The following is a 14,520-nucleotide window of genomic DNA, read 5'->3' as shown; positions in this document are numbered from 1 at the left end:
ATGAGGTCTTCCACCATGTTCCGGAGATAGAACGTAAAAAATTGATCCTTTTCCGGCATTTTTGTATCAAATACTCAATGTGGAGTTTCCAGGTACATTTGGAATCAAACACGACCCCAAGGTATTTAGAAGATAAAGATTGGTTGATGTCATCATTCAACAGCTTGAGTTTCAGTTGAGCAGGATACCGCTTCTTAGTAAACACAACCAACTGAGTTTTTGCGGTGAAAACTCGATCCCTAGATGTCTGGCCCAAACAGTCAGATTATCCAGGGTACTTTGCAATGGTCCTTGCAAGACAGCTGCACTTGGACCTCTTAGAGAGACCACGGCATCATCTGCAAGTTGTCTGAGCGTGCATTGTCCTTCCAAACAATTGTCAATATCTTTGACATAGAAATTATAAAGCAAGGGACTTAAACATGAACCTTGGGGAAGGCCCATGTAACTATTTCTGGAAGTTGTCAGAGTGCCGAGTGTGAAGTTCATTTGTTTTTCTGACAACAAATTGTACAAGAAATTATTTAAAAATACGGGTAGCCCATTACTGTGCAGATTGTCTGACAGTACTTCAATGGAAACTGAATCAAAAGCGCCCTTAATATCCAAGAATACTGAAGCCAATTGCTCCTTGTGCGCAAAGGTCAGCTGAATATCTGAAGAGAGCAACGCTAGACAATCGTTTGTTCCTTTACCTTTACGAAATCCAAACTGAGTATTTGACAGTAATGCATTTTGCTCGACCCAATGGTCGATTCTCGAAAGGATCATTTTCTCCAATAATTTTCTCATGCATGAGAGTGATTAGACGCTGGTTTCCCAGGCTTTTGAATAGCTATTACTTTGACCTGTCGCCATTCAGGTGGCACAATGTTGTACTCCATGAAACAGTTGTACAGGTCAAGTAATCGTCTTTTTGCGATATCTGGGAGGTTTTTCAGAAGATTGAATTTGATGTTATCGCATCCCGGAGCAGAGTTATTCGATGAAAGAAGAGACATAGAAAGTTCCAGCATTGTGAATGGTCCACCCAAAGAACCGGGATCATTGACTGATTCTCGAAATAGCGGTTCTGCTGGTACGGAATCTGGACAGACCTTTTTTGCGAAGTTGAATATCCATCGATTGGAGTATTCTTCACTCTCGTTGGTGGAAATGCGGTTCCGCATGTTGCGGGCCGTTTTCCAAAGTGTTGTCATTGAGGTTTCTCGTGATAGTCCCTCGACAAAACGTCGCCAGTAGCTACGTTTTTTAGCCTTGAGAAGATTTTTGAGCTTTCTTTCAAGCCTCAAATACTCTTCGAAAAGCTCAGACCTTCCGTATTTACGGAAAGCCTTGAAGGCATCAGATTTCTCAGAATACAACTTAGTACATTCATCATCCCAACCAGGAGTGGCTGGTCTTCTTATGACGGATGTACTTGGAACGCGTCGTTTCTGAGCTTCTAGTGCGCTTTTTAATTAATTCGGTAAGGAATTGATATTCATCCAGCGGTGGAAGAACATCAGTTGATTCAATACCAATATTTACCGCCGATGCAAATTTTTGCCAGTCAATGTTCTTCGTGAGGTCGAAAGGAACATTAACTGGCTCAGATTGTTGATAGCTACTTTTAATTGTGGTAACTATCGGCATATGGTCACTACCGTGGGGATCTTGGATAACCTTCCACGTGCAATCTAACGATAGTGAATTTGAACATAAAGACAGATCAATACGGCTTTGTTGACCATTTGGTCCTATTCGAGTTACTTCACCAGTGTTCAAAATATTCAAATTGAAATCGTCACACAAATCATAGAAAATAGGCGCTCTATAATCGTCATACGTTTCGCCCCATCCAATACCATGTGCGTTCATATCACCCAATATCAATACTGGAGATGATAGGAGGGAGACTGCGCTCCAAAAATGTCGACGATTAATAGAGGCATTTGGAGGAATGTACACTGAAGCTATGCAAAGGTCTTTAATCTTCACATTTACTTGGCATGCGACGATTTCTAAGCCGGGAACAGTCGGAATGGGAATTCTGTAGAAGGAGTAGCATTTTTTGATCCCCAAAAGAACGCCACCATAATGATCATCCCGATCTTGGCGAATAATGTTAAAATCGTGGAAGTTGATTACATCTTCAGAAGAAAGCCATGTTTCACAGAGTGCAAATATGTCGCAATCGGAATTGCGAATCAAAAACTTGAACACGTCTAATTTATTTTTAAGACTATGACAGTTCCACTGCAGCACAGTGATTGTATCTTGTGTAATAGCCGTATTATCCATCGAAAGATACAATTCCTGCAAGAAGGGCCATGAAACAGTCAATTGCTTCAGATAACTTTCCACTGTTGGTATAAAGAGGTCAATGATTGGCCTCAATGAATTCGGAATATTGAATAAATTCAAAAACGGTCCACAAGGTCCTTAAAGGAGATCAATCCTCGCTTGGACGGAGTACTTTTTGGGAAGAACGAATTGAAGTTTTTCTTTCATTGATTCTCCTAGCCGGATGTTTCTTGAAAACATCGGTTTTGGGCAATGGCGGAATGTCTTGCTGCAAGATGGATCCAAAGGAGCAGTGAAGACAGGTTGCTTCAGGATTTTAAATAATCCCCATTGCCTTCAGATTTTGGCAAGCTTTATGGATGACTTTTGATTTCTTACGGCGCGATCCCCGGGAAGACGGTTGCTTCCTCTTTTCGGGCACGTGTACCTCCGTAGAATCATCCATATCAGCTGTGTCAGAGTCCAATTCGTCAATGCATATGGATCATAATAATCACTTACTTGAACGGTAGCTGAAATAGCAGCCTTTGCAGTGGTATCGGCGGATGTGTCTTGCACTTTAACCATTTCCGCATAAGTCTGCTTGGAGCGCTGTACCAACGAGCGCTTCACTTTTAGGTGCGCTTTCTGTACACCGGGCAATCTTGCAAACCATGGGCAGGAGCCATACCGCAATAAGCACATTTTGTGGCTTGTTGCTGGCAGGATTCCTCCCGATGTCTTTCGAAACATTTACCACAACGTGGTTTGTTGTCACAAAACTCGGCAGTGTGACCAAGTTGTTTGCAATTGGTACAATTAAATACCCTTGGTACAAAAAGACGCACCGGAAACAACATATTCTCTAAATCGACATATTTTGGGAGAATCGAACCGGCAAACGTCACCCGAAGCGAGCCTGACTTGGAATATACCTTTTTGCCATCTACCATGGTTGCAGAGTGCAATTCCTTGCAATCCAGAATATCCACGGTAGACTCCATTGCGTTCTTTAAGCGGCCTTTTCCCGCAAGTACATCCTTGCAAGTCAGGCTCGCTGCGTTGTTCACACCTTCGATTTCGACCTCCCGCGAGGGGACATAAACTAAATATTCTACATTGTACGCCTTGTCTTTAGCAATTTCGTTCGCCACCTGATATGTAGGTGCGGTGATTCGTAGCTTGTTCCTGTTGATCTGACTAAAATCAAGCTTCGTAAAACGACGCGTCAAATCTCGCTTAATGCCGAGAAAGTCTAGACTTTTCACTTTCTGCCGAAAGTAAACAACCCAAGGCCCAGGCGAAGCCGCATGGTACAATCGTGTGCGGACATCTTTCAGGGGACTACCGCCCCCCATAGTCTCTGCCTCCATTCTCACCTCGCAAGGTGGAAGGACTATTAATTCTTATACTAACTTAGAACTAATAGCAAATTAGAAAAAATATAAAAAACTAATTTAATGTATTATAATTAATCCCACTCTGTATCAGAGATGGGAGAACAATAAAACAATGCCTTCCACTTATCTGCGCTGCTGCTGTAGGTAGCAGCAGAAACAATAGCCTGCTTCACTGGCGTCGCCAGAAGCAGCTACTTCGCTCGCCGACAGTAATCGCCTTGGATCCGTAGGTAGGCACCACACAATAGACACGCACTACCGAACAAAACCCGCGATGAGACACAGCACACACGTCTGGCTCGTTCGAACTATCGGCACGGAATGCAGTCTACCGTCTTGTAGCCGCCCAATGTTTAACCGCGGCGGACGACTCCGACGCGTGTTGATCACCGTCGAGAGTTTTGAGTGCAGACATACTGCAACGAGGTAGTGGTCGGATTCAATATTCGCACTGCGGTAAGTGCGTACGTTCGTGATGTCGGAGAAGAATTTACCGTCGATTAGAACATGGTTGATTTGGTTTTCCGTTTCTTGGTTAGGTGATCTCCATGTGGCCTTGTGGATATTTTTGCGGGGAAAGAAGGTGCTTCGGACTACCATTCCGCGGGAGGCTGCGAAGTTTATGCATCGTTGGCCGTCCGATGACCGGTCTATACATTTCCTCCTTTCCTACCTGAGCGTTCATGTCACCGATGACGATTTTGACGTCCCGCAGTGGGCATCCATCGTATGTCTGCTCCAGCTGCGCATAGAACGCTTCTTTCTCGTCGTTGATCTCCCTTCGTGTGGGCAGTGCACGTTCATGATGCTATAGTTGAAGAGACGGCCTTTTATCCTCAGCTTGCACATCCTTGCATTGATTGGCTGCCACCCAATCATGCGTTGGCGCATCTTTCCCAGCACTATGAAGCCGGTTCCCAGCTCGTTGGTGGTGCCACAGCTTTGGTAGAAGGTAGCCGCTCGATGCCCGCTTTTCCACACTTTTTGTCCTGTCCAGCAGATTGCCTGCAGCGCTACGACATCGAAGGTGCGGGGATGTAATTCATCGTAGATTATCCTGTCGCAACCTGCGAAGCCTAGCGACTTGCAGTTCCATGTTCCAAGCTTTCAATCGTGATCCTTTATTCGTCGCCTAGGTCGTTGCCGATTGTATCGAGTCGTATTATCTTCTATGTCGTTCGTAATAGTTGTTTTTAAAAGCGGCTCTTTGGGCCTGCGCAAACCTCCTATCTCGTCGGAGGGCCGTCATGTCAGGGCTGTTTAGCGTCCCACCTAACACCAGGACTTGGGCTTGTGCGCTTTGAGCGCCACACGGTCGCTTTAGCGGAGCCTACTTGCGGATTCATGCAGCTTTTTATAGAGGTTTAACAGGGCCCACTGTCAAACCCCACCACATCCTAGGCAGGCGCCACAACTCGCAGATGGCCTGGGGAGGGATCGTCAAGCCCTTGGACATAGTCCCTGCTGCCCCCGAATTGTACATTGTACGAATTGTACAGAATTGTACATGACAAGATTTTATACAATAATTGTTTTTGGGTGTTGGAATATCTTGAGATCATCAGCAAACGATGATTGCGGACCTTCAATGACAAAATGATAAAAAATCAGCGGTTCCAAATGACTGTCTTGTGGTATACCAGACGTTTCACGAAAGCACGTTGATCGGTTGTTGCCTAATACTACATTTAGTTTGCGTCTAGTAAGATACAGATGAAACCATTTTAAAAGATCCCCACCGATTTCTTATCGGTCCAGTTTAACGATCGCATTTCCATGGTTCAACCTATCAAACGCAGCAGAAAGGTTTGTGTAGAGGTTAGACACAGTAGATTTTTTTAATAAACCAGGATGGCATCCCATCAGGACCGGGCTTATATGAACGCTTCAGCTGAGATCTTAAATAATAAGCCCATCACTCACGTCAATGTTGACAAGCTGTTAATTAGCCAAGGGGACACGCACTCTCGGCTGCTGAAGTAATTAAAACTGCGAACAATAACCCTTCTTCAAACACACTGGGAAATTTAGCCGAAAAAAGGTTGCAAATGTCTTTTTGCATGTCAGCACTTTCGCCATGAAAACATATATGAAGGCAAATCTGTTTCCTTGCGTTGCCTTTTTTATGTAATTCCAGAAAAAAATCAGATATCAAGATAATGATAATTTGATTAATGAACTCGTTTAAGAATGTTGGGAATCACAAATCAAATCTGGAAGCAGAGGGCCCATAGCGCCCCCTAGCACCAACCTACGATGTACCATGCGCCTCCATGCGCTGTCCATACTGGAATGCTGATTCGTCGAAGCGTGGTACGTTGTTCCCTAAGATCTGTCAGGTAAAAGGCGTTTTGCCTCCATAAGTTTTTCTGCAACAGAATATTATAATTTTCAAATGTGAATATTATCAATATTATTGATATTTTCTACATTTTTCTTCTTTTTCCTCTTTCTATATTTTTCTTCTGAGATACCTAAGCTAGCTATGTTTTAACTGTTATATAAGGCAAAATATCCATTGAAACCGGTACAACTATAAGATTAAAGAAGTATTTGCTTTGTTTGGGCAGGTTGGCCCTTCTTTTCCTATTGAACTAAGTTCTCGGAAAATCTGTACAAAGGTGATTAAAAAAAAAAGCGCAACACTTTTTACGGCTATTTTTTCAGTTTTTCAGATTACTTTTTTCTGGAATAACAATACCATGTCCAAAAAGTGGTCTTGTTGTGTAGGGGTTATCACACCTATCTAGAGAGTAGGAGGCGGAGGGTTCGAGTCCCTCCAGACACGTGGATTCTTTTTCGCAAATTTCATATCAATTTGTCCATTTCGAAACATGTGCTGTGCATATGCACAGCCAAATTATTTAATAAAAAATAATGGGTTTCGTACGGCCGAGTTGCCGAATAATATGCAATTAATTGTAATACCATGTCCAACAAATCTTTTTTTTTATATCTGTGAAAGTTCCTTCAAGTTTGTCAGTTTCGGTATTTACCAAAAGTTTACAATTTTTTAATCATTCTACGTAAATTTTAAATTGTGACTAAGAGATAATCTTCAATTGCATAAAGTGTAAGACTTTAGTGCCAATTTCCAAAACCTGCGATGCAGAGAAATTATGTTGCAGTTAATATTTATTTGTGTTGTGAAAACGTCAGAAAAAACTACACCAGGAGAGTTTGTAACAATAAGTGACATCATTGTTTTTAGGCGAAGATTGTGGTGAGCATCAGTTCAAATGCGTCTACGATGAGTATTGCATTCCATTAGAATATCGTTGTAACAGACGATTGGATTGTTACGACGGATCTGATGAGAAAGGATGCGGTAAGTTATTGACTGCTTTCGTAGCTCCATGTTATTGCTCTGTGATATGTTCTGTTCTTGTGTGAATATTCGATTTTACTTCGAGCTCCATCGTTGAACAGCTTGTACCACCTTGTCCGGTTGATTTACTTCTATTCATTTATGACATTTCATCATCTGATACAATACTTAGATTAGAAATTCAAACATGATTTATCAACAAATTATTTCCAAAAATTCATCAAACCTATTTCAACGATCCCAACATCATTTCCCGTAGAATTCCAATTGTTTATTATGTGCGTAGTTTGACCAAGTTGTTGCCAAGCTTTTTTGCTTTCTGTGTACGTGAAGCCTGTTCTGTACAGACAGCTCTGATGATTTACAATAACTTTCCTACTCTCTATCACTGGCGGCCTAATCGTCGCAAAATATGGTAACGTATTAAACCACATTGTTCTGGATTTGCCTATTGGATCCCGCATGTGAATGTCCCCTAAACTGCATGCACTAGAAATTTGTAACACAGGTGACTTCCGCTGCGACAATGGACACTGCATTCCTATGAACCAACGTTGTGATCAATTCCATCAATGCAGCGATGGTAGTGACGAGAAGGGTTGTAGAAGTACGTTATAATCTTTTTCTTTTTTACAGTATGATTTTCTTACTTACTTAATCACACTCCTACACATTCATCACACAAATTTGATTTTCACTTTATTTTCGTTGATTTAACATTATGTTCCCCGTTTTTGTTTCTTTATCCAAACTTTTACTTTCTCAGCTGAAACGTGTAGCACAGATGAATTCACTTGTCTCAATGGAGAGTGCATCCGCGAAGCTGATCGCTGCAACGGCCACGTAGACTGTGCGGATGGTTCCGATGAACAGGACTGTCACCAAAAATGTGATGACCATCATGAGGTTTTGTGTTCGATTCATATTTAGGTCATTTTCGATTTGGTTTATTTTTGTTTTCTTTCTGTTATTTTTTCTACTCAGTTCACATGCTTAGATGGCACTTGTATTCCTAAATCAAGTCAGTGCAATAGATATAACGATTGCCGAGATGGTAGTGACGAGATCAATTGTGGTAAGTATCGAAGTAGAATTTTAGAGAATATGTTTGCTTTTGCGTATATGTGGCGTCGAAACATTAGTGCTGTCTATTTAAATGTTTGGCTTAAAAATGAACATCACCCATTATTAGAGTATTTTACATTTATTGCTTTTGATGTGACTTCTATCCCCCTTCGTATTATCTATACCACATGAAAATCTATACTTTGCTTGCAAAACTCTTGTAATATAGTTAAAAATTCATTCAATTACTGTTATCGATATTATTCAATTCAATATAGTACACCCAACCGGCTCTTGTTAGATTTTCTTACAGTTCAGTATAAGAAACTATCAAAACCTATATAAGAACTGGACACTGGCGAAATTGTTAGATTCCTATACAAAAAAGTAAGCTATCAAACAAACATTGGCAGAACAGTTATTATACAGGTTTCGGTAGATTCTTACACAGATTTGGGTGTACAATCTATTTCAAAATATTAACATCAAAACATCTAAATCTATATTGAATCGAAATAATTTAGATTCTCGACAGCTTCATAGCGCACGCGGACTTTATTGCAATGACCTTTGGAAACGTGGAATGTTAATTTTCAACTTTCACACTTAAAATGGTTTGTTAAATTCCCATAGAAACACCGTAATAAAGGATCAATATTAAGGCAAACTGTTTCATTGTGCTTTTAATCGAAAATGCAACCTGTCAAATGAAAATGCTATTGATCGTGTCAATAGATGATCTAGAGGCGAATAACTTTAATGCTTTGGAAATAAATACATTTTTTTTGTGAAGAAACGGGAACAACCGAAGTATTATGTCTATTTATTCTTGTTTAAAAATTCCAAACATTTAACGTTTCCAAAAGTTTTTCAAACAAACTGAATGCTCGTCCGAAAACAAACTCTGCACTTCATAAACAGAACCCCATGCGCCGACTTACAGCGATAACTCAATTTCTATACCATGCAGACGATAATTCTATTTTAAAATCATTGGATCATCACAATCATCACAATCGAGATATCGTATCTCATCACCATCCCCATGGGCAACATCAACCGGGTTACCGCAATGATCGCTGCGGACGCGACAATTTCCAGTGTCACGATGGAATCTGCATTTCGGGCTACAAAAAGTGCAATGGAATTGTCGACTGTCACGACGAGTCCGACGAACTCGATTGTCCTGCATACGGTATTTCATTCATGACCAAATCATACAATGAGAAAGAAAGAGGTTCAAGCCCGAAGAGGGGGGCAAGTCTGAGAATAAGCCTCCAATCAGTGATCGTGTCTTGTCTATCGGTCGATATCTTACATTGTGTGATGGTGGAAAATATGCGTTCCATAATAAAAGGATAGTTTTCTATAAATTTCAGATAAGGATTAACAAATAAATTCATTACAATTTAACTATTAGAAGCCTTGTTTATTAATTTTAAATTTTAACCAATTTATCATTTACTCATCAAATCAATCTTTCGATAATTGCTCTTTTTAAATTGTCCAACATTGACTATTGAGACTTGAATAGTTTGTTTCTAACAATATATTATTTTATTATCAAAACACAAGCTAAATTTCCAAAATATCGATAAAGACGATTCATACACTTTAAACCCATTGTCATTCGCGACGACGATAACTAAAATAACTAAGTTATTTTTAAGTCTTGTATGATTTTCCTATTTGAAATTTATTGAGGAAAGTATTAATAAATTTGCTAACTAATGATGCATTATTGGCAATCCTTTTTTATACTGTTACTCACCGAACATTATTATGGGACCATTATTTTCCTGCCATTGATAAAGCCTCAAAAACGTTTTCACACCGATGATGCTTATTCTCAGAAGGCTATTCCCATTCATCCAAAATTGCTGCAAGCTTCGCCCGCTTGTATTAAACAAAAATGGCTGTAAATTGGCTTTGCGATTGGCAAACACTAAATTCATTGACCTCAAGTAATCGAAACATGGTTTATTTTCCTGGGACAGGGGCTTTGGCTTAGTATATAACAACTCACGTTCTCTTTCAATTCGTTGCAAAATCGTTCCATATTTCGAACAAACAAATAAACAAAATGACAAACCACAGCGAACGACGAAGATGACGAGGATTCCTGCGGGACCGATGAATTCTACTGCGACGGTAGATGTTTAGACGACAGTTTCCGTTGCGACGGTAGAGTTGATTGTCCGAACGCAGAGGACGAGGAAGATTGTGATATTATTGGTAAAATTATAATGCGCTTTATATAGGCTAAGGTTACCATTGCATATTACTAACGTGTAGGCTTATATGTAACAAATCTATTACTAACCAATGCAATAGCAAAAAAGACTTATAACTCCAATCGAATAACTAAGGTAGCATTAAAATAATTCGTCGGTTTCTCGGTATAGGTGATTCATTGAGTCCGTCGCAAGCATTTTAGTAAGCATCCTGAACAATTTTCTGCAAATATAATTTATCTATTGAACTCTGCTTTTTTGCCAATTCCGTACAACAAAGTTGATTTGAAATGCGATTATATTTCTCAAAACGAGGCATGAACACATTTTTTAATTTTGAGATAACGTCAATAACGGCAGTATCAACGAGATTTTTTTTGAACGACTGCAACATTTAAAAAAAATCTCTGAAGCATCAAACATTTTGTATAGATCGTCATACTTCAGGCAAATCTCCTCCCCATCTAAGCGTTTCGTATTTTGTGGATGTCCCTTAGGGTGTCCCAAAATTGGACCAAGTCTGGGATTTTGGGGGCCAACCTTCAAATGAAAGCTTAGGGTAAAACAAAAGAAAAATTGTTCTACGACAACTCTGGGAAATGACGTTTAGGTGTGGCCCCGACGCGTTTTATGAAAAAAGTGCATTTTTATAGGTAACATCTAAAATACCGGTATATCGGAAATAAATTCGATGAAACCCATCCATTTTATATTTTTTACATTTAACTTAGGGTCTATACTTTATGGTAAAACTTTGATACCGCATGTTTTAGCTCTATATATTTTTCACTGATGCTTTAAATGCCCAAAAATGATGAATTTTTTTTAATATTTTTTTATTAATGCATCCAAAACGGGTATCCATCATAATGCTTTCGAAACTAGATATACATAGAATGGGGAATTTTATAACGAATATTTTGCTAAAAATAACAACCTCCTATCTCTATCCGTTTAAAAGTTATTCACGATTTACTGCAGCTTGGAAAAAGACTTTTTGAAATTTCGGATCATAATACCTGGATCATGTTTAAGTAAAGAAACGCCTACTTTTCCATACCAACCAAATGAGTGCTTTAATAACCAATATAGCATTCATATGAGTTGCATAAAATTGATTTTAATACTTATTTGAGTGTTATAATGGAAACCCAACGATGGACCAGCAGTAACATGACTGACTTCAAATTGTTCAGTTAGTCTGGGTGGGTACTCAAATAGATTGATGAATATGGTTTCAAAACTACCCATAGGTAGGTTCAGCTATCGTGTCATGGTTTGGTGAGCTGTGCAATGTTTCACGATAACATGGAAATTAATTGTTTTCTGACCAACTTGATTTTTTAACCAGCACGATCATGTGAAGTTAATCCGGCTGGATCATTTTGGTCCCGATTTATCGATGCAATCAATTATCATTGTATTCAGTATTGGTAGGCAAAATAGTTCGTAATTAGTGTAGATTGTTCTTATTTCCAGAGATTCCGTAGATGGTAGATGCCAAATATTTCAATATGCATTATAAAATAATAATGATAATAGTAATTTGTGTAACTAGTTGCAAAAAGATGATTTAATCAGCATGGTTGTACGTTTATCCAACGAGGCTTGCCGAATGAGATAAATACTACGAGTGCTGATAAAATCGAGTTTTGCAATTAGTTGCACACACTATTTTTTGCAATGGCGTAAAATGAGCTTCAATATGGCGTAAAATATGACAAATCGATATCAAAATGATCTAGTTGGATTTGCTTCACATGATCGTTCTGGATCGTAAGGGCCCTCCTTAGCCGTGCGGTAAGATGCGCGGCTACAAAGCAAGACCATGCTGAGGGTGGCTGGGTTCGATTCCCGGTGCCGGTCTAGACAATTTTCGGATTGGAAATCGTCTCGACTTCCTTGGGCATAAAAGTATCATCGTGTTAGCCTCATGATATACGAATGCAGAAATGGTAACTTGGCTTAGAAACCTCGCAGTTAATAACTGTGGAAGTGCTAAATGAACACTAAGCTGCGAGGCGGCAATGTCCCAGTGGGGGATGTAATGCCAATGAAGAAGAAGAAGATCGTTCTGGTTAAAAAATCAAGATGGTCACAAAACAACTAATTTCCATGTTATCGAGAAACATTGCACAGCTCGACAAACCATGACACGAAAACTGAACCTACCTATGGGTAGTTTTGAAACCATACTCATCAATCTATTTGAGCACTCACCCAGACTAACTGAACAATTTGTAGTCAGTCATGTTCAGTGTTGGTAAAAACTCAAAATCTCAAAACTCATGGATGATTCAAATCAAGCGTGAGTTTAAACGCACCCAACTCAGCACCTAAAAACTCATGGATGAGTAGAATCATCCATTTGAATCATTGTAGGTTTTCTTTTGTTCTTCTTCGTTAAAAAGAGTGAATTGACGTTTGTCGTATAAAATATTAGACACTCTTTTACGTATAAGCAATAAATTGCCCCCAAATTGATTTCAAATGCGTTTTTAAACCAAAATATTTTTTTGGCAAATGAGTGAAATGATGCGTTTTAGCATGAAAAATTCAAGCGTGATGCATTCCTTTAAAATCGCAAACGATTTCGTTCGCACGGGAGCGCTCGTTGATAGAGATTTATGAGTGATTTTACCAACACTGGTCATGTTACTGCTGGTCCATCGTTGGGTTTCCATTATAACACTCAAATAAGTATTAAAATCAATTTTATGCAACTCATATGAATACTATATTGGTTATTAAAGCGCTCATTTGGTTGGTATGGAAAAGTAGGCGTTTTTTCCGATATACCGGTATTTTCGATGATACCTATAAAAAATGCACTTTTTCATAAAACGTGTCGGGGCCACCCCTAAACGTCATTTCCTAGAGTTGTCGTAGAACAATTTTTCTTTTGTTTTACCCTAAGCTTTCATTTGAAGGTTGAGCCCCCAAAGTCCCAGACTTTGTCCAATTTTGGGACACCCTAAGTCCCTATTTCGTTCTTGTTCACAACACAATAATTTTAGATTTTTTTCGGGATATTTTCAAGTCATTGATGGGAGAAATTTAATGGACGTTGCCCTGAAATTTTTCTATGTTTTTCAAAATAATCATTTGGATTTTTGTTATTTTCCACGGGAAATTTTTTAGGATTTATATGGGAAGCTTTTTGGAATATCCAAGTAGAAATTTCCAAATGCAATTATCTGGAATTTCTGAAATAAATTATTTGAAATTTCTGCGGACAATCCATCAGAATTTCCATAGGAGATTCTCCAGAATTTTCACAGAAAATTCTTCGGAATATTCGCGGTAAACTTTTAGTAGTTTTCAAGGGAAACTATCTGAAATTTTCACAAGAAACGCATTAGGCTAACTTTGCACAGAACTTTGAGCATGATGCCTCGCCATTTGTCGCGGTTTCCAGATATTGCAGAAAAGTTGATGCAACATTGTGCTCCGGATGGCTGCTTATATCTCCTGCAATGATGGAGCTTCGGAGTTAACGTGGGTAATACGTCGCACTCTTGGCAGCTCATGCTGAGATGTTGATGGTTGCTCGGGCGTAGAAACTAGAAGAAGTTGTTCGGAGTGCTCGATCGAACCAACGTTTCAACTGATCAGTTGGGTCGGTTAATTGTCGCGTCTTTCACCGAGATCGAACCGTTGACTCGGACTCGTACTTGGCTCTTCTAGTTTTTGCCCACTCTATTGCGGCCTTTGCTTCTCTACGCTCCTCAATCTTCCGCTAGGATGCATCTGTGATCCACTCCTTCCACTTAGTGCGCAGCTCACCCAGGTTGCTATCGCTTGTTTCGATAAAGGCATTCTTGATGGCCGTCCTCTGCTCTTCAACGCTGCCACCGTCCGTTACATTCGCTGCCCGAGATCCAAGCTGTTCAATGAACGATCTTTTCACAGATGGATTTTCTAGTCAGCGTGTGTTGAATCGTCGTCCGAGTCTCTCTTCTTGCCGCTGAATCCGATCCGTAATCGAATCTCGCCAATAAGAAGCTGATCGTCGGACGCGATGTCAACGCTGCGTTCGTTCTAGATATCAAGAAAGCTCCGTCTTCATTTTTGGCTGATGCAGATGTGGTTGATTTGATTTTCAGTTTGTCCATCACGAGAGACCCACGTGGCTTTGTGTACTGGTCGATAGGGAAAGAGCGCTCCTCTAATCACCATGTCGTTATTTCAACAAAATCTTGCAAACAGCTCACCTTTTTCATTCATT

At 39.8% G+C, this 14,520-nt stretch overlaps 1 protein-coding gene across 5 annotated transcripts in view; it reads left to right on the top strand.

Annotated features, from left to right (window-relative positions):
- The window catches only part of LOC134223649 (basement membrane-specific heparan sulfate proteoglycan core protein), a 417,670-nt gene that overhangs the window by 308,575 nt on the left and 94,575 nt on the right, over positions 1-14,520 (top strand). For 3 of the 5 annotated variants that reach the window (XM_062702838.1, XM_062702837.1, XM_062702839.1), the window contains 4 exons: positions 7,760-7,899; positions 7,978-8,068; positions 9,029-9,253; positions 10,156-10,293. In XM_062702838.1, the coding sequence (XP_062558822.1) occupies positions 7,760-7,899; positions 7,978-8,068; positions 9,029-9,253; positions 10,156-10,293 (594 nt within the window). Of the gene's footprint in view, positions 1-6,876; positions 6,994-7,486; positions 7,601-7,759; positions 7,900-7,977; positions 8,069-9,028; positions 9,254-10,155; positions 10,294-14,520 lie in introns of all 5 variants that reach the window. The other 2 variants (XM_062702836.1, XM_062702835.1) reach the window with 1 other exon arrangement.

This window comes from Armigeres subalbatus, chromosome 3 (genome assembly GCF_024139115.2).
Source record: "Armigeres subalbatus isolate Guangzhou_Male chromosome 3, GZ_Asu_2, whole genome shotgun sequence".
Lineage (NCBI taxonomy): Eukaryota > Metazoa > Arthropoda > Insecta > Diptera > Culicidae > Armigeres > Armigeres subalbatus.
This window is presented reverse-complemented; position numbering and strand designations above follow the sequence as displayed.